The sequence below is a fragment of the Pezoporus wallicus genome, unplaced genomic scaffold, assembly GCF_028554395.1.
Source record: "Pezoporus wallicus isolate ANWC-B61680 ecotype Strahan unplaced genomic scaffold, APGP_CSIRO_Pwel_v1 scaffold_2584, whole genome shotgun sequence".
NCBI lineage: Eukaryota > Metazoa > Chordata > Aves > Psittaciformes > Psittacidae > Pezoporus > Pezoporus wallicus.
In genome coordinates this window covers 9,434,494-9,456,157 of record NW_026642851.1, presented here as the reverse complement: position 1 = coordinate 9,456,157, position 21,664 = coordinate 9,434,494, and the positions used below count along the sequence as shown (strand labels likewise).

General features: G+C 37.9%; 1 protein-coding gene across 5 annotated transcripts in view; it reads left to right on the top strand.

The window, feature by feature from the left end:
* Positions 1-21,664, top strand: part of ARHGAP21 (Rho GTPase activating protein 21) — a 111,907-nt gene that overhangs the window by 41,388 nt on the left and 48,855 nt on the right. For all 5 annotated transcript variants that reach the window (XM_057432905.1, XM_057432906.1, XM_057432904.1 and 2 more), the window contains 2 exons: positions 6,950-7,132; positions 12,529-12,553. In XM_057432905.1, the coding sequence (XP_057288888.1) occupies positions 6,950-7,132; positions 12,529-12,553 (208 nt within the window). The remainder of the gene's footprint in view (positions 1-6,949; positions 7,133-12,528; positions 12,554-21,664) is intronic.

Here is a 21,664-nt window from a genome sequence, read left to right as displayed (position 1 = left end):
TCTTCATTTCCAGTTTCAGGTGCTTTGTGGCAGGGCAGCCTCCTCCTGATAACTACTGGAAACAGGCTCAGCAGTTACTACCATTGGGCAGCCAAATCATTCTTGCAGCTTTCTTATATAGCACTGAACCAGGCAAGATGGAGACAAATAGCTTCTGTCTCTTGCTCCAGGGGCTTGCTACTAGTCAGTAGGTCCAGCACGATCTGTTGGGTGGGATCCATTTCCCTGTGGGCTGTTCCGCAAAAGAATGGAGCAACACTTAGGGATATTCTGGGGTAGGAAACAGTTACCTCTCCTGGGCTTCAGTATGTCTCTGTGCTTCAAACTGCCTGACTCGTCAGAATGTGCTCTTACAGTGTCATTCGGTACATAGAAGCCTGTTCATCCTGAGTAACTTTCAATACAGTCTGGTATGTTGTGGTCATGTGTAGTTTTAGTGAAGTGCTGTTAATAAAAAGTCCATGTCAGCACATAATAAATGTCAGGAGTTACATAAATATATATTCTGTTGTGTTATTGTGGAAGTTGTATTTTGAGAGCTCAACTCATTGGATAGAGGGAAGCTGTTTTAACATTACAGTGATTTATTTTCTGCTTAACAAAGTTCAGTTTGACATACAAACAGGAGGTGATTACACTTAGCCATGCCCAGGTCATGTTCTTATTTCTAAAAGGTAGACAAGAAAAAAGATGTCCTTTCTGATTAAATTAGAACTCACAGACATGCTTAATGGCAGCGTTTGGACATGGTAAGAATTTAGTTTTAGAAGGGAGTATGTACACAAGAGTCAGAGATTACACAGGCAGACTCTCAAAGCAGAACTATTTATTGAAAAAATATTTAAGGTGGAGGCTTTGCATACAGACTTCTTTACAGCATCAAGGGTGTTTAACATCTTGGTATGTGGCAGGAGAAGGAGTTCGAGAGAAGAAAGTCCTATGGAATTGATAGAGCATGTAGGTAGATGGCAGCTAATTCATGTTTACTATGTATCTGCCTAAGCATAAATCTAGATGTAAATTAAGCAGTAATTAGTAATTATATTTCCTTAACCTTGTTGCTTGTTTAGTGTGAATGGCGTGCCTTGGGGTAGCATGCAGAAATGAGTGCTCTAGTTTGGTGCTCAAAATACTGAAATGTGTGGGCTGGTTTGTCAATAAGCCATACAGGCTATTTGTGGTGTTAGTAAAGGGGCAGGTTTTTCGGTATTATGCGTGTATTGCTGCAGGCACCTTTGGAGTTTAGCTGAAGTTTCTAACAAAGCCTAGTGCATGCAGCAGTTAAAAATTTAATTGATGTCTTTTTTTGTCCTTTTTTTTTTTTTTTGCTTCTCTTCCCTCTCACAAATTCTAGATGCGTTTCTTTTTTTTATGGTGTCAGCTAGCATCCAAGATTATATATCTAGGACTTCTAAAGGTTTTCTTTTATCCCACCAGTTTGCAGACTGATTTTTGAACATCGGCATGGAGTTGAAGATACTGCTGATTATACCTTGTAGCTGCTTGGCAAGGACAGAAGATGAGGGAAGAACACTGTCAGTGCATACACTGCCAGGTTACACTTCTTGCCTGAATTTCTGTCCTTGCCAACATCCTGCCTACCTGTTTAGGGGAAGACTTAAGATTTTGTTGAGCGTGGAAGTCAGTCAGAAGTTTGAACAAGTAGATATTTGACATGGAGGCCTAATACTACTATGTAGGTTTTGGAGTTTCTGCATTCCATTTTAATTTTTTTATTTTTTTTATTTTTATTTTTTCCCCTCTTCATAAGGTATTTGCTGAGGCTGAAAGTTACAAAACTCATTTGTTTTGAGGGGAAGACTGTCCTGGATACCTGGAGAAAAGATTTAGTTAAGGTGTCACCTTTGTGTCAGTAATAACTTTTCTTCAACTGGGAATGACCTGTAGAAGATGTTTGTACATTCCAGTTTGATTTAAAGATGTGAGAAATATTGTATCTCACTATGGCTTGAGACTGTTTCAGTATGTGATCATAGCGTTTGTCTTTATAAGTGTCACCCATCTGCCTTGAAATCCTTGGTTTATGAGCTTGAGAACCAAAAGGAAAAGATTCGTTTTGCACCTTGTGTGAATGATCCTGCTTTTGAGGTGCTGCTAAGATAAAACATCAGCTGGCTTTCTCTGGGTGCTGGATATGCCTCCCTGTACTGCAAATGAGGATGGGGAGATAATGCATCTCAAACAAAATTTGCATAACCTCTTTTTTGGCTGTCTTAAATGTCTGTGTGTTTTGGACATTTCTGAAAGGAAACGTTACAAGCTTCAGGAGCACAGGAGCTGTGTGCTTTGGAGGGTTTGTGGTGCTTTTCTGTTATGTCGGAGAACCAGGGCACCATGTGTTCTCCAATGGATTAAATTTTTACTCTGCGATTTTTATATGCAGGAGTCCAGGTCTGTAACCACAGGAGAAAATGGTAAGGGTCAAAGGGACATACTGTCCTCTAGCTATTCATTTGCTTCTTTATCTTCTGAACTAAAAGGATACTAAAAGAGTCAGTAGCTTGTTAATAACTTTATTTAGAAATCATCAGTGGAAGAACCTGGTTATTACAGAAACAAAGACTGTTCTGTGGGTAACTTTTTCTTGCCATATAAGCAGGATTTTTTTCTTCCATTCTGTAACTTTAGCCAAAAAAGACTTTTTTTTCCTTCTCTTTTACTCTTTAAAGGACCTTATGCTTTGCCCCATTTAAATAAGATCAGACTGTTCTAGAAAAACCTTTTCTGTTCGGCATTTATCTGTCTAGCCAAACTGCTATTTCAGGTATCACATTTCTTGGTAGATAGCTACAAAATGAACGCTTCTAAATGCAGCTTAAGCAGGCCCTGCTACCCACAGGCTGTCTGCAAGCTCTTGTTGAGGTATTAATAGGTATGTCCCCTGGTTGGTCTGGTGGGGTTTTCTTCTTTTTATTTTTAATAGAGGTTTAGGCTCCAGAAAACAGTGTTTGGCTAACCCTTACATTTACAATGAGATTTACATAATTTACTTGTGTAGTGTTACATGTGGTAAAAAATTGCTAAGTGTTCAAAGATCAGTGTAGAGTAAATCTGGATGCTAGTCCTAAGAGTCTTTAGAAATAATTTTGAACCTGTGCACTGAACACAAAGACGAAGAAGAAAATTGATTATTCACACCAACTTTAAAATGGCTTGAATGATTTACCAAGAAGAAATAGTGCAATATATCAGTGATTTATTGTGCTTAGTGTTACTCATCTATGAAGACAGTATTTGGAACTCTGAGAATACTTGTTTATCTGTCTAGATAGTCAGGAATACAGTTCTTTATTGATAGCTTGTATTGTAAGTGCTTATGACTGTCTTTTAAAGATTTTTAGTATGCTCAGTATAGGTCTGTCTGTAAAATGATCAGAAGATTAAAAATCAAATGTGATTTGGACAGCATGCAAATTGGATGTGTTCAGCTTTTTAAATTTTTTAGACTGATATAATGGGATGTTATTGATTGTAGATTTGCTTTTAATTGGAAATAATATCATTTACAAACATCAGTGCTGTTTACTGAATTTACATGATTCTTATATTGTGTGTTAAGCTCCCAGTGATTCATGTAGTTCTTTAAGGTGCCATCTGATATTTTTTTCATGGATGTTTTCATTGCTCAGGAAAAAAGGGTTAAATACAATATTAAAAACAAAGTATGCATTTTACAGTGCAGTTAAGCATCTGTTGTATGTCCTTGAAATTGCATATAACAGGAAATGATGCTTTGAGATACTTTGCACAGAAACCTTGTATGAAGAACTCCTCAGGGAAATGATGCTTGAATCATTTTTAGTACCCTGGGATTTTTCAGTCCTTGAACTTGATTGTATGTATTCTGACTTCAATTTTGAGCATTGAATCTGTGGTGAAAAAACATGCAGAACTTCAGTAAGGAAATGGCAAAATAATCTCTGATTTGCTCAATTTTATATAAAATGAGAATAAAATAAAGCATTCATTTTTCATTCTCTTGAAATGCAAATGAGTCTACCCAAAAGACAAATCACCTTAAGGATATGAGATGTATATATTCGGAGCTTGATTGCTGTCATTTTTGGCTCTAAAGGAAAACCATGTAGGAACTGTGCCTTCAGTAACACATTCTTGTCAATGCTAAACATCATCTGTTTCTTGCTCGCTGTCTTGAATCCTTGTTTTGTATTCTGTATTTGAAAACTTTCCTTGTTCCTTTCTAAAGCTTCTCTGGCAAGGGATGTTCTGGGGGGTGTGCTGTGCTTGGACATGTCACAGGGTTACTCAACAGATGTTGACTCTTTACTTCATAATTCAGATTCTTTCTTGTCCATAGTGGTGGTTGAGAGTTGCTGTTACTGAACATGTCTCACATTCATTATTAATATTGGCTTCTTTTGTTGCCCTGTTGGCAGACCTTGCAGGGGATCCGAGGTTGGCATGAAGATAACCTTTCCCTTCTGACATGCTTTTTCAGAAACAATGATTTGACTGGGGAATACTGTTGTTTATGGATATCTGTTAGTTCAGCAGCTTCTGTGAATGCTGAACATTTACATGATATGACACGGAAATGAGAGGTTATCTTTTTTTCACCACAGTCAAATGATGCATCTCCCATTTCTCACACCTGTTGAAGTTCTATGTATGACTGTATTTTGAACTCAGGTTACAGTATTTCTGTATGTAAACATCAGTGAACAGTTACACATATTAAAATTACCTTTTAGCCTAATTAGGGAGGGTTTTGTCAGAAAAAAAGATGCAAGTATATTGCAGACATATTTTTTCAGTGCTAAGTGTATTGCTGTTCACATATTCATAACAATAGCTATTTGCTTATTAACATTTTTTGCTGTTGTGTGATACCTGTGGTTGCTCATGATTGTTCAAAACTCTTGCATCAAGTGTTGCTTATAAATATTTGAGAGGATAAACAAAAGATTGCAAGGGAATGTTAAATAGATGGGCTGCTGCCTGTTGCTTCATGGAGGAAATCACTGTCATATTTTAGAGGCCAATGATATTTTTTTATTCAGAGCTATTTCTTTTGCCAGTTTATTGGGATCAAAATGTTCTTACTGGCTCCAGTTTCCGCTCATGTAATGAGACTGAAAGACTGAGAAGGGCCATTTATTTGTGCAGAACTGAAAAAATGCTGTTATGTTTAGAAGCTGAACATATTGCTGGGGATCAACTCAATAACAAACTCCATCCTTAGGCTAAAGGATTATGTGGCTTTCACCTTAATCTTTGCATTGATTGAACTTTAAATTAAAGCACTTATCTTGGCAGTTCCATGGTTCTTGCTCGTTTTTTGTTAGTCATCTAATTGCAATCTTTTCAGTTTCTCACTAATACTCTAAAACATGAATGAAGATGATAGATGAGGGCAGACTAGGCTGAGATTGAGTCCTGTTTATTGCTGCTCTTCCCAAAACCTGCTGATAATCCTTCCAGACTCTTCAGAGGAGCAGAGTCTTGTCAGGATACTTTGGATTCTCTGCATTTTCTGCTTCCAGAAGTAGCACCAAGACCCTTCTCCATTTGTTTGTTTTCCTTACTGAAGAGCAGGGTTGTTGGAGCCTGGTCTTTGAAGCATTGGCTAGTATTTCCTTGTCTTCCCTGTTGGACATACCAAGATGTGGGTTTTCAAGGACAAACCATAGCAACTGTAGAAATGTGTCATTTTTATGTACCTGAATGTAGAGTATTATTCTGATGGGTTAACTATCTCACCAAGCAACTTCAACATATTGCTTATAGTAATATGTGTTACTATCATTGTGGTTAGAGTAGAAATGCTTTGTCCTCTCTGTAGATGTTGATTGGAGTTGGCTGGACCCACCTTCCCAGTAAGCATTGCAGTTTGAGATCCCAGATGTAAGACTAAAGCAAAAAGGATTATTTGGAGCAGCCAAGGGAGAAAACCAAGCAGTAAATTCTGACACGTATCAGCTAGTTCCTAAGCCACAGCAGCAGAGCTATAGGAGGACAAGAAGACTATTATTTCTGTTTGAATACCCTTTGAATAGGCTATAGGCTGTGGTATCTAAATTTGTTTCATGCATCGTTGAACTGGAATATTTAGAGGAAGGTCATAGGCTTTTGTATGCTTTCTTTGTACGTCTTCTGCCTTTGATTTGAAATGTTGTGTGTGGTGTGGTACTCACTTTTAAAATCGAAAAGGAAGATTTTATATAAAGTTGAAAAGATTATTTTTTTTAAATATAATAGTATGTTTCTTGAGTCGTAGGTATATAAAATTTCCCTTAAGAAAATAAAACCCACAAGATGTCTCATAAGACAAGGGATTGCAGTAGGACTGTAAAAAGAAACACACGAGTAAAAAAGTCTAGTTTAGAATTCTCATATTGAAATGTTCATGGAAAGTAGCTAAAGGTGGAGGAAGCAAAGTCAAAGATATGACTGGAGAAAAAGTATGTCTTGCTGAGGAAGCCTAACCACTTGACTATGTTCTTCAATTCTGTTTTACTTGTTCTAAGTGAGGACATACCAGTCAAGAAAACTATGCTTGCACTGTAAGTGAGGAAAAGAGTTGTACGTGTGTGTGAGCTATGTGCGCTCAGAAATGGGGTCCCAAAAGACACATGTTTGTATCTAAAGTAGAAAGCAAATAAAACATGCAAGCTGTACACGTTTCTTGCAGTTCGTTTTGAGCCTTTCACTGTTGTACTTTGACTTCCTTAATATCTAACTTCATTTAAAATTAAAGGTTAATTCTGTATGTAATATGACCAGAGGTGTAATGCTGTAAGGGGAGCTGCTTTACGTTATACATTTCTTTTGATAAGTGATCATCAAGGTATGTTGGTTATGGGGAAAAATAGTAATTTCAGGTGCACATAAATATTTTGGGGGGAGAGGGGTTTGTTTGTTTTAAATTACCCAAATTATGATTCTTTGTGTGTCTCTCTTATTTTAGGCGTCAAAAAACAAAGATGGAAAAGAGCAGAGTGAAGCTGTATCACCATCGGAGGAAGAAGAAACTTTCTCATGGCCTGGTCCCAAAACTGTCGTGCTTAGGAGGACATCTCAGGGTTTTGGCTTCACCTTAAGACACTTCATAGTTTACCCTCCAGAATCTGCAGTGCAGTTTTCTTTCAAAGTAAGTGAAATTAATGCAGAAGCACTTCTATATAGCTTTATTACACTTTAAAAAAATCCAGCATGCTTTAAAGTAAACACATGTATAGATGTGCTTTCATATCTATATCCTATGTGTGTAAGGTGGCCATGCCACTTCATTGTGTGATAGATGTGCACTGATCTGGTCCAGGAAAATGCAGTTGACTGAGTACAAGTTCACCCGAGTTAAAATATTTGTTACCATGACTAAGACCAGTGATTACTGCAGAATATGGAACTATTTCTCTGTACAATTTATTATTTCTTTTTTTACCCAAAGCCAGTGTCATTATTTCCTTTAATAGTGATAGAATTTTAAATATTGAGAAGGGGTTTTCTAGTGAGTTCAAATAAGACTTGATCATTTCAGAGTCATAAAGTATCAAGTTCTCATCATCCATGCTACCTCTCTCAGTTTTGCTTTTGCTTTTCCGCTTAGGTGGAAGAATAGATTCTTGCCAAGATGGGGAATGGGTATCGAAGCTTCACACTCTTTCCAGATAGCTAATTGACTTGTGTCTTTGCAGGAGCCTTTCATTAAAGTTGCCCTTTTTGCCTGTTCTCTGTGGCTATAAGATTTCTTTTGAAGTAGAAAAAGCTTTGCAGGACAAAGTTGGCACATTTTTCTAGTTAACTTCATCTCTTCAGTCTGCACTTGAAAGCCTGGATTCTTTGCCCTTGACAAGGAGTCACTGAAGCTAACTGGAAGTGAGACTATTAGCAGTATCAGGTGATCCAAGTATTTCTGTCCTTCAACACAGGTTATAGAGAGTCAGCCAAGAGCAATCTCTGGTTGAATTCCAATGAGAAACAGAGGAAGGAGGGTGGAGAAGCCTTAGCTGAGCAGAATTAATTATGTGCACTTGTTAGGATCTCCCAACAACCCTATTCATGCTGAAGGTGAAGATAAACAGCATGAGCAGGATTAATCTCCTTAATTAAGAAGTGACTGGATAGGTTTCTTCCTTGAATGTATTACTAGATCTCTCTGAGGAGGTCGATATCTTTTTCACATGCAGAAGGAGATAGGCGGAAGGAAGGGCAAGTAATAGAAAAAAGAGAAAAGATAATGTCAGCCCCTCACCTCCATTTCACACCTGATGGTGTCTGAGAGAGACCTAAACGGTATGTAGTGAGCCTGATACCTGTAAATCCTGAGATGTCTTGGAAGTTCTGTCTCTCTCTTTTTCTGCAAGAGAGCTCTTAGCGCCTTTTCTCTTGTTTCTTCTCCAGTATGCCAGAATGAATTCATTCTGGTTAATTCATTCCTATTTCTGTCTAGTTTTATTTGAAAATGAAAATAATGAGATTGTTTTAATATCTGTAATACCTTTATTAGGGATTCAGATACATCTAAAGATGCTAAGATTCATTTGCACAGAGTGAAATTCACCTCTTGTCAGCCTGATCCTAACGTGTGGCAAATCGTGATTTCTCTGCCCTTCGGCCCCCTACTAGTTTCTCAGAGCCACAGTACTTTCATTATTCCAGGCATCAACCTGATGATGGCACTTTCCCTATAGATCAGTGCAGAGGTCTTTCTTTACTACAGAGAAGTCTTTGCGTTCTAGCTCCTTTCCTTAGAATTCTTGCAAGGCAAGCTGTTTTGTTAATACCCACTCTTGGTTCCAATTCAGAAACACCTAGTGAAAATTTCTGCTTTGAAAGTTTGGCTCCTGTTGCTTGCAGTTTGTGTGCCTTTGAGAAAGGTCAAGTGGAATCCTTTGGGGAGAAGAGGACAAGACTCGTCACATGGGGAGAACAGTGGGTATCTGTAGGACAGAGAGCATATAATGCTTCTAGACTGCAGCGTGTGGTAAAGCTCACACTACAGCTGGATATTCTGTGGGGAAGAAAAGCTTCCTACACACTAGAGAAGGATGCAGCTTGGAAAGCCGCTGAGGTGAATTTTCTTGGAAGTAAAGAATCCTACCCCGAAGTATGTATTGAGTAGAGAAGAGAGGATGTTATTTTATACACATCTTTATTTATGCATATCTTTAATAATCTGTTCTCTGTGTGGGTGTATTTGAGGTCTTGGGGTTTTATTTACTTCTTAATAAGTTCAGTGTTCTGGTTGTTAATCTAATAAAACCTTTGTTCAGTTGAAAAGCCTTTTGGTTTTAGTTTTCTGAGAAGCTCACTGAAAGTAAGAGGACTAGGTTGAGAGTTCCAAAATACACTTGTCTTTAATATATTAACACCTAGTAGTACCTGCCTTGAGTTATTTTCAGTACTTCAGGTGACTCTTCAGTTCTGCAGGGAAGGTGAACCTTCCCTTAATATTTCCCAGACTGGTGGCACAACTTTCCCTTGGTATTCGGTAGGGAGATTGCTGTGAGGCTTTCTCCTCCTGATACTCAGAAGTACAGAGCACCAGATTAGCAGAATGAGGGTCACTTTTGTGCAGAAGCAAAGTCCAGCTTACTGTCAAACAGATGAAATTCTACTTAACCTAGTCCATCTCATGGATGTTTCTAAATGTTGCAGAACTTCGGCAAGGATTTCGTTTCAGTGCTGATCAGAAAGACAGTGCTGAACTTTATTATTCATGATGCTACTGATTTTTTTCTAAAAAGAACTGTTCAAAACCTGAGTAAAACAGGTGGAATCATGTTAACCAAGAGACTTAGGGTTTGGTGAGGGTAAAATCTAGTTGCAGATATTTCTAGCCTTATATGTTACAAAGCAGACGTCTGCCTTTCTTAGACTTCTACTGCTATCAATGTGAAACTACAGTTCCTGGTAAAGTAACTATACCAATGCTCTAACTGGTGCTATGGGCTACCTCAGTTAGATGTGAAACACAATTGTGCAACACATGAATAAGCATGGTGAGTTTCAAGAATAAAACTAGGTACCTTAGTGACAAGGGAACAGTGACCTGCACAACTGCATATGCAGGGCATTCATAAAGCTTTGTTTTCTCCGTTTACATCTGAATGGAAAACAGGCCATACTTGGTGTCATCGAAATGATTGAACATAATTGGTCATAATCAATTCAGAGAAGTATCTCTACATATTTTAATCCTAAATATCAGTATGCTAGATTTAATTTACACTATTTGTATTTTTATTACATATATTCTATTTTTATACTAGATTTACTTTCATCTAACATTCAACATGTACATAGTACTGCAGGTCGAGGTCAAATTCAGGGTACTGTGTTAAGTTCTAGTATCTTTTCATGGTTCCTGCACAAGACAGCTCATTAACTACAAATCAAGGGTGTCTTTGTAATTTTTATTAATTAAATAATTTAAAAACATTGTGATGGAGAACACTTTTGGAAGGAAGTGTTGTCTGGTAGGTTTGTTGGGAGGGACAGCCCTGTGTGAAAGACAGTGTGAAAGATGGTCTTGGAAACTGCAGTTTAACACATTTCATTTTGGCAGAAGTGCTTGGCTGTGCTTGTGTGGGGCCACACACCGAACTGGGAATAGCTGCACACTCAGGAATAATCCATTATGTATTCTCCCTGCTTCGCATGCCTCCTTTCCCTTAAGAAAGTGAATAGGGAGTGCGTGAAAGTTTTCTTAAGCTAGTGTTGCAAAAAGCTGACATGAAATTATGCTGTTAATAACAGATGTTTATTAAGATTTGTTAGCAACGCGAGGATTTTTTTGCATATGAAGTCTGCTCTCCAAGTCCAGTCAGAGAAGCAAGAAGATGATAAAAGAAAACCTTCTCTTTAGGTATGGAAGCAGCATATACTAACATTGTGCAGCGTGTAAGAGGTAAATACAGGAGGGAAAGCTAATTCCAAAACATCTGCGTTATAAAGCATTCCGGTTTTAAATGCCTGAGTTCACTGGCTTGATACCATTAAAAAATGGTGTTTTGCAGCTGTCTTTTATTACAGAGCTTTGCATACCCAGTGACAAACTGAGAAACCCACTGCAGCATTTCATAAATGATAGCATCTCTGTATTAGATAACTTTTCAATTCCATCATTATTTCTGTTTGTTTTATAGCATCAAACCAGGTAGCCTTCCCTATGCATGTCCCCTGTTTTCCAGACTATCAGCTCTAATATTTAAAGTCCTAAAGTTTTTTTTTCACTTGACAGATTGGGTGGAAACTAGAGACATGCAGATGTTAGCCTTTTTGAACAACTGTTTGCTGCTGATCAGAGTTCAAAACCAGGTGGCTGTTACAGGGCTTCAAGAGATACAGTGATAAATTTTAACAGTATTCGTCTACTAGTGCGGTACTTTTACCAAAGTACAGAGCAGGCAGGACAAGCCTGAGGTTATATTGTTTGCTGCTATTAGAGTTTGGGTGATAGTGACAATAACAGTGGCTTTTTTAAAAGTATTATGAGTACCAATTCTTTAACTCAGTGTTTTGGGGTATTCCTGTGTTGTCTTTTTTTGTTTCTTAAAGTTACCTTTCTGTGGTATCTTATAAAAACGTCCAGCAGAACTTCTGTACATCCTGCAGGAAATGTATTGCGCCTAGGAGAGACTTGTCTCATGCTCATCCATTATAGTGTTCATATCGAGGTCTTAACTCTCTTCAAGTCTTTTTCTCTTCAAGTCTTTTTCTTTTGAATGGCTTGCTCGGATCAGCTTACAGTTGCTTCAAAAATATTTAATATGAAAAATACAGTGATTTGTCTTTAAATACAAAGAACTAGAAGTTTGGAATTAATCCATTTAAAGGTAGGAGAAAATATATAGATGAAAATAACTTCTGCGATCATCTCCTTGCTCCTCTTTAGTTCAGGATGAAGCTGTTTCAATTAGCTGAGGTGAATTGCTAGAAATACTTGCCAAATAATACATACATATTAGTCTAAGAAATTGTATTTAAATTGAAATTTTACTATGCCGTGAAAGTTAGAGTTGAGAAAGAAAAGACATCTTTACGTCCTTAAACAATATGGGTAGTAGTAGCAAAAGCAAAACAAACTTCATATTGCAAATTTCAGGAAGCGTACTCTGAGCTTGCAGAATACTTTGTCTCTTGCATATTGTTTAGCTTTGAATCCTTAGATGATTAAAGTATAACCTTTCCTGCCTGGCTTTCAGGGTGGAAACATCCTTGCAGCAACACAGTGCAGTGTTAGGCTTCATGGCGATGTTTCGAGGGTTTTGGTATGGTACATTTGTTTTCAGGTAATGCTGTCCATGTTGTTTTTGTGGGAAGTTTTCATAAAGCTGTTTAGTTGTTTTAAGACGGGTATAACTCTGCATTGTCAGAATGAAAACCTTAATTCTATAAAGCTGAGTATTTGTAAAAGTGCAAGGTAGCAGAATGCAGGCTTAATCTTACAAGTTCTCTGCAAGTCTTCATAGCTGATAGATGCCTGTGCATTTTTTTTCCATTTATTGATTTTTTAACATGAACTCTTTTCTTTTTCCTTAGGATGAAGAGAATGGGAATAGACAAGGTATGTCTTAGTTTCATTCTTTTGCAGATCCAGTATGTTGAGCATTTCAGCTGTGTAATACATTTCAATAGCTATCTAAGAATTTGAAACGTATGATCACTTCAGTGTGACCATCAAGCTGATTGAATTCCATGGCATTGGAGCAAAAGAAAGAAAATACCTGTCTTTTATCTTCACCTATTTAGTGTAGGTGTTTGTTGGACACTATTAATTAAAATGTTCTATATCACTTCTGTGCTGTGTAGATATCGCCTTGTCATGTATATGACAAGACGACAAGAAACCTTTTTAGTACTAAACTTTCACACTCCTAATTTGATCTGCATGTAAGATTCAGAGTTATCTGTGCGAAGTACTGTTGTAAAGGGTTTGAGTCTCATGGATATATTTATATACATGCATTTTAGAGTGCTTGAGAGCAGTCAGTGTGAAATTTTAATTTTGCTGCAGCTTTAATAAAAGCAGCACGTTAAGTATATGAAACCTCGTGTAGGTTGTGATGGTAAAAATGATCCACAAAAGTGGTACATAGCTGTTCTAAAAACAGAAGATAAAAAAATGTTATCTCATTAGCTTCATGATGCTTTCTTCAGTATTTAATAGCACTGATCTAACTTATTTCATCAGGTTTGATACTCTTATGTACATTTTAAGAGATCCGTGAAACATGCTTCAGTGATGTCAGATAAGATGCATGAATAAAATTCTCTTGTACTTGATTTAGGAGGGATGGAAAAATCACTTATTTCAAGGTTAAGGTTGTGCCTGTCAGTTGTGTGTCCCATCCTGTTGCCCCCCCCCCCCCCCCCCGTTTTTCTCCTCTCACAATGCCTGTGTCTGCTCTTTCTTAATTCAGGAGTTTTTTATTAATTTGTGCTACATCTCAGTCCCACTTAACTTAAATTTCTGTTTGTTATTTGGCTACATTTTCATCCAGAGTCCCTTTTGCTGATGTCTTACTTTTTCCTTTAAAAAGTGAAAAATGTGTTGATTTAAGTAAGGAAATGAGGTTTTCAGGTTGAGAGCCCTGTCCCACTTTCTGTTCTTCCCAGTCTCTCATGATAGTAAGGCACACAGCAGAGGTGGGATTAGCTGCATATGCAAGTGTAATGTGCTTCAATTTGTGATTCATTGGGCAGTGCTGTGCAATTCACTGAGGACAGGCCTGTTCAAAGGTGGGACCTTTGCTCAGGCAGTATAGGGCAAATGCTTGTTTCACTGGTGGGTTATGATTTTCCTTAAACTGTAGCAGAGAACGGTACCTGGTTTCAGTGTACTTTTAAAAATCTGGTTTGTTTGGAAGACAGAGAACGTGTCTCAACTTTTGTTTCAGGTTTTGAGGGCTCTTTTTTTGTGTAACTGATCTATTAGAAGCGTTCTGGGAAATATGAATTTGCTTGAACTTTCTTACTTTTCCCATGGAAGCAGGTGAGTTCATACATTTCATCCTCTTTTTACTCAGCTGTCATCATCTGCTTGTTAAAACAGTGAAAAGTCAGTGTTTTCCTGTTCCTCATCACTCTTTATTCACTCCCCAAACTTGTAACCTCCTTTGTGCCTTTTGGCATATAAAAATAAAAAGCATAATCTTTTAGGAAGAGAAAGGAGTCAATCCTCTGTGCCAAACCAGCATGGAAGATACCACTTGTGGTCTGGAAAAGGTTCTGCAGTATACTGCTCACATGGAGAACTGGGTCAGATAAAGATAAACAGAGCCACATTTGTATCTAAAATGTTACCCGAGATTTGTTTTCCTTAGAGGAACAGCCGTAAACAAACATACTCGATTTGCTATGAGAGCAGTGCAGGTGGGAGCAAGATTACTTTCTGGAAATTTTTGTGTAGCTACTTAAACTATGAATCATAGCTCAACTATGGCTTATTTATAGCAACGTAGTACGTTGTATGCCTTGAAATACAGATTGGAGGGCACAAAGTGCTCTGGGAAGATAACATTCTCATTAGCAGGAGAGGAGGTTGGACTTGTGCTCCTTCTGGAAAGGGAAGATACGGCTTTGAGATGGAGTATGTAGGTGTCAGTAGAACTTAACCTGCCAGTTCTGTGTATTACACCTTTAAACATAACAAAATGGGACAAAGTCTGTAAGATTTTTCTCCAGCATTCAGCCTGATCTTGGGGGCTGGGAGTGAATGGAATGATGTCTGTTTACATTGCTGTAAGTTGTTCCTCTTCCCAAATGAGGTGTGTAGGTAGACTGTGAGGAGAAAATCTGAAGCGTATCTTGCTTTTCATGTTCACAAACATCATGTTAATTTAGCAAAAGTGGATACGCCAGAAATTCTGTGACGGATTATCACAAGGGTTCTTAAAATAATTAACACTGGAAGATCAGATCGAGCTACTTTGGAGCAGCAGGAAGCTGTTTGTTTGGCTGCTGGCTGTAGCTGGAGGGTGTCCCTTGGTGCTGAAGCACCAGTTGCTTCCACAGCTTGAGGAAGAAGAGCATACTGCTGGGCAGGGTGCCGTGCATATGTCGTGCAGAAGAGCCATCTAGTGGCAAATTTCATGTATTTTCTTTCAAATTTGGTGGGAAAACTTGCCTGTGTGAAGCTCTGTCTTAATTAACAATGAAAGTATCTTAATGATAATTTTTCTTTTGAAGTTTGTAGATGATAATTCGCTTAATTCACTTGAGCTTTCCTTATGAAGCTAAGAGGATTCGAGCTTTCCATTTTTGTGAAGCAGTGTGCGCCAGTGCAGAATTGTCTTTTTTCTCTATCAGTTTTGAGTGAAGATTTCTAATTACTTGCATTTTCTGCTTTGCCCTTCTCACAGGTTAAGCTTACCTTTAGAAGTTGAGATTTTTATCAGGTTCAGCGTTTGCAGGTTTGAGTAGGTGAGTGTGGAGAAGAGCATCTCTATTGCTATTGCCTTTTATTGAAAGCACTCAAATATTTTTTTCAAAGGAGCTGAGTACCTAATTAGGCCTAGAGGGCAGAAGATAAAAGGATGTACTAGGTTTGATGTATTCTAGCAGTGAAATAAATATTTTTATCTAGCTTTATGTTCTGGTATAGAATTTTAGGGCAACTTTCTTAGTATATCTTTAGATTGTGCTCCTGGCTTGCATTAATCTTGCTTTTGGTAAGCAGTAAGATTTCACAGCGTTTAGAATAAAAGCGCAAATTTGTTCAGCCGAGCTCTAAACTGGGAGTGAGACAGGAAAGAAATGATGGCCAAAAGCAAGTAAGGAAGTGGTGGATCAGGTTGTCAGGCAAAGAAAAAGTTAGGATGCTGTGGACAGGAGACACTTCACGGTCAACAGTTGGGGCAGAAGGGGACCACCTCAAGTGTATGCACGTAAAAGAATGCTGACAGGACAATATGATGGTGAGAGCTCCCATGTGTTTTTTGAGGGCCTTTCTGAATCCCTTGTGCACTCAAAAAAGCAGCATGGGGGGACCAAGCAGGAGAAATTGAAGGTCTGCATGCAGCTGCAGGTGAGATAGCTTGCAGGATCTGGCTAGAGTGCTGCAGTGGATGAGGACATGCTCTTTGGGAAGGACAGGTTGGGAGAGCACAGAGGCCAAGTTGCCTTTGTTCTCAGTTTGTAGAAGTATGTAGAGCTCTGGCTTGGGATGGATGCCCGCTTAGAGCTTATGGTCATGATTTGCAGGCAGACCCACGTGGGCAACATTTTGATGGGTATCTGCTACAGATCCACCTGATCAGGGAAGCAGTAGATGAGGCTTTCTTAAGACAAGCAGTGGAAGCTTGACATATGCAGATCCTGCTCCTTATGGGGGACTTCAGTGCACTGTTACCTCCTGGAAGGGCATCATTGCAGATTTACCCTAAAAATGTTGTAGTTATTTGAAAGGTTGCTATTCTTTTATACTTCTACTGGCCAGGTTGATGACCTTAAGCAAAGCTATTAAAATGATTTTCTAACAGGTCGAAGATGCAGATCTTTGTTTATGGGTTCCATTCTCACTGCATGGAGACTTTGATCAGCTTCTGCTGTTTTCTTGAGAAATTCTGTTACACTGACCGGCTTGTATTAACTTGGAGTTTTTCTGGAGTTGCCCTATTTCAAAATTCTGTTTAAAAGATCTCACAGATGGAAGTCTCCCAGGAAAGCAATGTAGGACTATTTGGAGACAAGCTGAAAAATACCTATACCTATTAAAAATATTAATATTTCATATTAAAAACTTGTACTGTCAACATGTGGTAAGAGGTACTGGAGAAAGCAATCTCCATTGCCATGCTGCCTCCATGCCATTTCATTGTGCACTTAATACGGTGGATGTAGTGTTGTCCTTTAAAGACTTCCTGAAGCAAAATACGCATTTAGTACACATTAAACGGGTTGGTCATTTCTCGTATCGTGTCCTAAACCATGTTGTTCTTCAGAAATGTGTGGCTTGTGGATCATGATTAAATACATTGCAAGAAGCATATAGAAATAACCTGAAAAGAATTTCATCTTTCATATGAGAACTATTTTATGTTTAATACAAGTGCCTGGGAATCTAGTATAATTATAGTTCAGTATCTTTTTTTTTTATTTTAATATGGTATTCTTGCTATTCTTCTATTTCTGTGTAGAAGTATCTATAGCAACTAGCTGCTTATCTTCCAAAAAAAGAAAAAAATGAAAGGCATCTTAGGTGTATTGCTTGGTGTCCTCTTCTGTAGAGCCTGAGCATGTGCTTCCTAATGACACTTCAGACATCTGTTTTCACTGAGGTTTCTGGATTGTTAATTTTTGATCAACAGGCTATTTTTTGAAATGTTTCTATGGATTACAGTTTCAACCCTTCAGTAGTCTAAGCTAAATAGTTCCAATATATGACCTGAGCTCCTTCAGCTCTGTGCAAGTCTGGTTTGATGTTGTAGAGCTGAGTGGAAAAAAAAGGAGGAAGAGGTTTTTTTAATTCCTTGCTGCAGCTTACATAATACCTCAAGTATTTGATGTTTCATTTCTTTCAGCAGACTGATTCCTGTGATGTAGTTTGTGTTCTCCCAGGAGTTAATTTAATCCCACGTTTTTTAACATTATCGTCTGTCAGCTCAGTCTGTTACAAAATAAACTAATTGTGCCGGTGGTAATGGAGCAAGGGAATGAATGTGAAAGCATCTTTTTGGCAAAGCCATAGGTTGCTGGGATGATACGGTCCTAGGGTGTATTATAGTAGAATTAGGAGTAAGGGACAAGAGGTACATAACACTAATGCTTTAGGCTAGTGCCACAGTAAATTGTCCTTTTTAACGGATTTTTAATCCACCTTCATTTTTTAACACTAAATATTGAGAGTGTTGGAAGAGGGCTCGTTTAAATTTTCCACTGAGGCCAAAACCTGAGGATTTCTTTTTCCCTTAAAATACATCCAGAATGTCCAGCAAAGTGGCCTTCCAAGTTGTCACATATGTAACATCTCTGAGTAACTACTGTTGAGTTTACCTCATCTTTGATTTTTAATAAAAATGCAGTGCTGTGTAAGTAGAATTTCTGTGGATTTATGGGAGAGTCTGTAGGTTCACTAGAACGGATATAAATTGAATGGCTATGCATTTATCTCAAAACTACAGTAAATCCTCTAGACTGTTAAATCATAGGTTAAGTTTTAAACTTGAAAAGGTTTTCTTTCAGGTTTGAGAGAATTGAAAAAACTTTTAATAATATTGGCAAATAATGCAAAGGGGAAGCATGGTTTTGAAGAGTTTGTAGTAAAGTTGAAACTGTGTTACATGTTTTCCATAACAGTGCCAGATTGTTTTTCTTTTCTCCCCACCCTGCCATGAAGATAGAATTGAGGTTCTATTAGTCAAATGGTTTAAGAGAAGAGTGAGTAAAAGAAGAAATATCTTCGAGTTGCCTAATCAAAATGTCAGAGGTGCTTTGAGTAATAACAGAGGGTATGTTTCTTCTGTCACAGAGTTGAATGCCAGGTGTTTCTCTGCTAAATGACTCAGCAGTGCTATTTGACTTATTATCATCCTCTTTTAGAGGCTCATCCCTGGCACTGTATTTTGACAGTGAGTGCAGTAAACTGTAAGGGCTGGGCTGTGACCTTTGGGCTCATTCTCTGCAGTGGATTGCTAGTGGAGAAATGCTTACTGTGTATGAAATTCAGTTTGCAGATTATAAAATCCAGGATTGTCTTTAGTTGGACTCTCTCTGTTAAATGTAATCCTGCCAGTTTTGTGATTTTATGTTTAATTAAATGAAATCTCTATTAATAAATTTAAGTACTGCTGTATTGTCAGCCATCTATTTTTGAGTAGCTTGGGAAATGATTAGCATATTTTTGATTCAGGGTTCATATAGATCTCACTTTATCTGTATGTATTGTCCTCCTTTGCCTAAAAGGTGTCCCAAGAATCAGTGCCACTCAGCACTGTTGCATCAGTGAGTTCAAATGCCATGGCTGTCCGAAAGCATACTTGTAGATCTTCATGTTGAAGAGGAATGTTTCTCCCTCTTGAGTCAAAGATGTACATAAGAGCCTGTCCTGATTTACTAATTTGAGGTTTTTTATGGCATTGGTAATTCTTTAATATAAAAATTACAATCACCCTTTTGCTGTCTGCTGAGCATAGGGCCAGGAGTAAAAATACTCTGCGTAAGGCTAACAAAACTGTAGCCTTCCTACAAAGCTGTAGCATTCCTATGTGATGAGGATTTCTAAGCACAGATCAGCTGTCCTGGGCAAAAGATTTTTTCTTTTTCCTCTAGGAAGAGAAGAAATGGCATGTTTTTAACTAGCGGATTCTTAAGAGAGTCTGTATAAGGAAGTATGTATTGCCCTGTCCCCTGCAACACTTGCAGGTTTGTGCTCTTCAGGTCATAAAGACAGCACTTTGGTATGGGGGTTGGTTGGTTTCTTTTGTGGGTTTTTTCCCCTCTTCAAAATGTAAAGTTTCTTTGTCAGAGAGTTGTCCTTTGTGTAGTTTTTATGATTTGGATCTTTTTATCTGACTGTATTATATCAGAAGGTTAATAACTAAAGAGAAGTGATGTGTTTGTTGCTATTTTGTAGCGTTTAGGCAGATTTGGTAATATAACTTCTGCCATGTCATTTGGTTTTCCAGAGTGCTCCATCCCTGGCAGTGTTCAGGGCCAGGTTGGAGAGGGCCCTGGGCAACATGGTCTAATGTGAGGGGTCCCTGCCTGTGGCAGGCTGGCTGGAACTAGATGATTGCAAGGTCTTTTCCAACCCTAAGCATTCTGTGAATTGTGGAGCAGTATATTAATACTCTCTGATCTGCAGACAGTAGCTGAAAAACTAACTCAAGGTTACTACATTTGGTAGTAGTAGTTATGTTCCCTATGCAGCAGCTGTATTCCAAACTAGCATTTTAGGGGATTGATTTAGAATTGGCACCTAGATAAAATTGATTTATTTGTGAAGTAAGGGGAATTAGAAGTTTTGCTGTATATGACCCCCATCTAAGTAAATTATGAATGTTATCAACTCTTATTTTTACAGTTCTGTTTAAGGGTAGTGAGTTTTTTAATATTCCCTTTTATTAAAGGGAAAGAGAATTTTATTATTAAACATGAATCTTATTTTATTTGACGTGAAAATGTTTGTGTTGGCTAGGAAAAATATTGTTGCAGTAAACTGCTTTTCAATGTATGTCTTGCATTTGATTTAGAAGTTCATGCTTCTTCAGATTACTTAATTTCAGTTGCATAGACTAAAGACTGTATTTGATTTCTTACTACTCTTGTTTAAGCCAATGAATTTTTGCCTTGAGCCTTCTGTATACTTGGTGATTTATTTTTATTTACTTACTTCTGATGGTGTTCAAATAACAGTTTGCCTGCTCTTAAGTTTTGTTTTTGTTTGAATAGCATCACTTAAGCTAGTAGTTGTACTGCACAGAATATTCTAGTTGTTCTGTCAATAAAACTACATTACTGCCTGCACAGTAGCTTGAGTTTTAATTTTTCCTGACTGGTGACCATTTACTCATACTTGAGATCTTTCCGTGCTAACAAGACTGATAAAGGAAATGACATCTTGACTTTATGGACTGTTTTCAGTTTCTGGTCTGCTAGCTTGTGTACTTAGCAACTTTATATATTTGTTTCTTTTACTGCTCTTACAGAAGACTGCACCTTTGCTTATAGCTGCACTAATGGAGAAATGAAGTAAACATGAAATTCTTTTTCACAGAAATTGTGGTTTTCATCTCTGCTGTCTCCTTGTGTATGTGAGTGTTCCTGGCATCCTGCGCTTTCCCCTGTTTTTTGTGTGTGTGATGTCTTGTTTTTCACGTGCAGTTGAAGATTTGGGAGAAACTGTCTTATTTCATGCTAGCCTGCAATGTAATGCTCAGTTGTAAAGTTGTTTACAAAAGTAGGGAGGAGGTAAAGTAATACACAGTAATGAGCACAGGAAAAGCACTGGCAAATAAGACTACATGTCTAACAGACTAGTAGTATGAGCTGCTTTACTGCTAATTGTTGTATCACCTTGTAAGGAATTGCTGGTGTGTTCCAAAAAATTAGGCCTGTCAGTACTAGAAAGGAAAATTGTGAATGAGATCTGGTACTATGTAGTGCAGAGCCAGAGAACTTAGTGTAAAAGTTTCACTGTTATAATCTGCTCTAGATGATGGACTTTGGAAGGTGGGGAAGTTTAGGCTCGCATTCTGAACAGTATCTTGCTTTTGCCTGACGATTGGGTGCAAAAAGGAGCCAGTGGAGATTTAGGCACAGTTAAACTGAAGTGTAGCAATTGTTAGATTTTGAGACATTAGGCAAGTTACCACATTGTTCATTTTACTTGGAATTTATTTCTGTAATGACTGAGTGCACATCCACAAGGTTTACACCCGCTCAGTTGGTCTGAAGAAAGTGGCGTTGGCTTCCACTGTCAAAAAATACTGTTTAACTTCATTTGCATTTCAAACTCAAAATATAAACATACACTTTGAAGCTATGTATTCAAGAAAGTTCATTTTTATGTTACTGATGGGAAAAAGTTTTGGCTTGTGTTCAAATATGTGAAAGACCAAGGAGAAATGAAGAACATGTATTAATCTGCTAAAGCCTGGGAGTCCTAGCTTTTCTTTTTGTCTTGTATTTGGATGTTACTGAGCTGTAAAATGAACCTGACAATGTAAATAACACT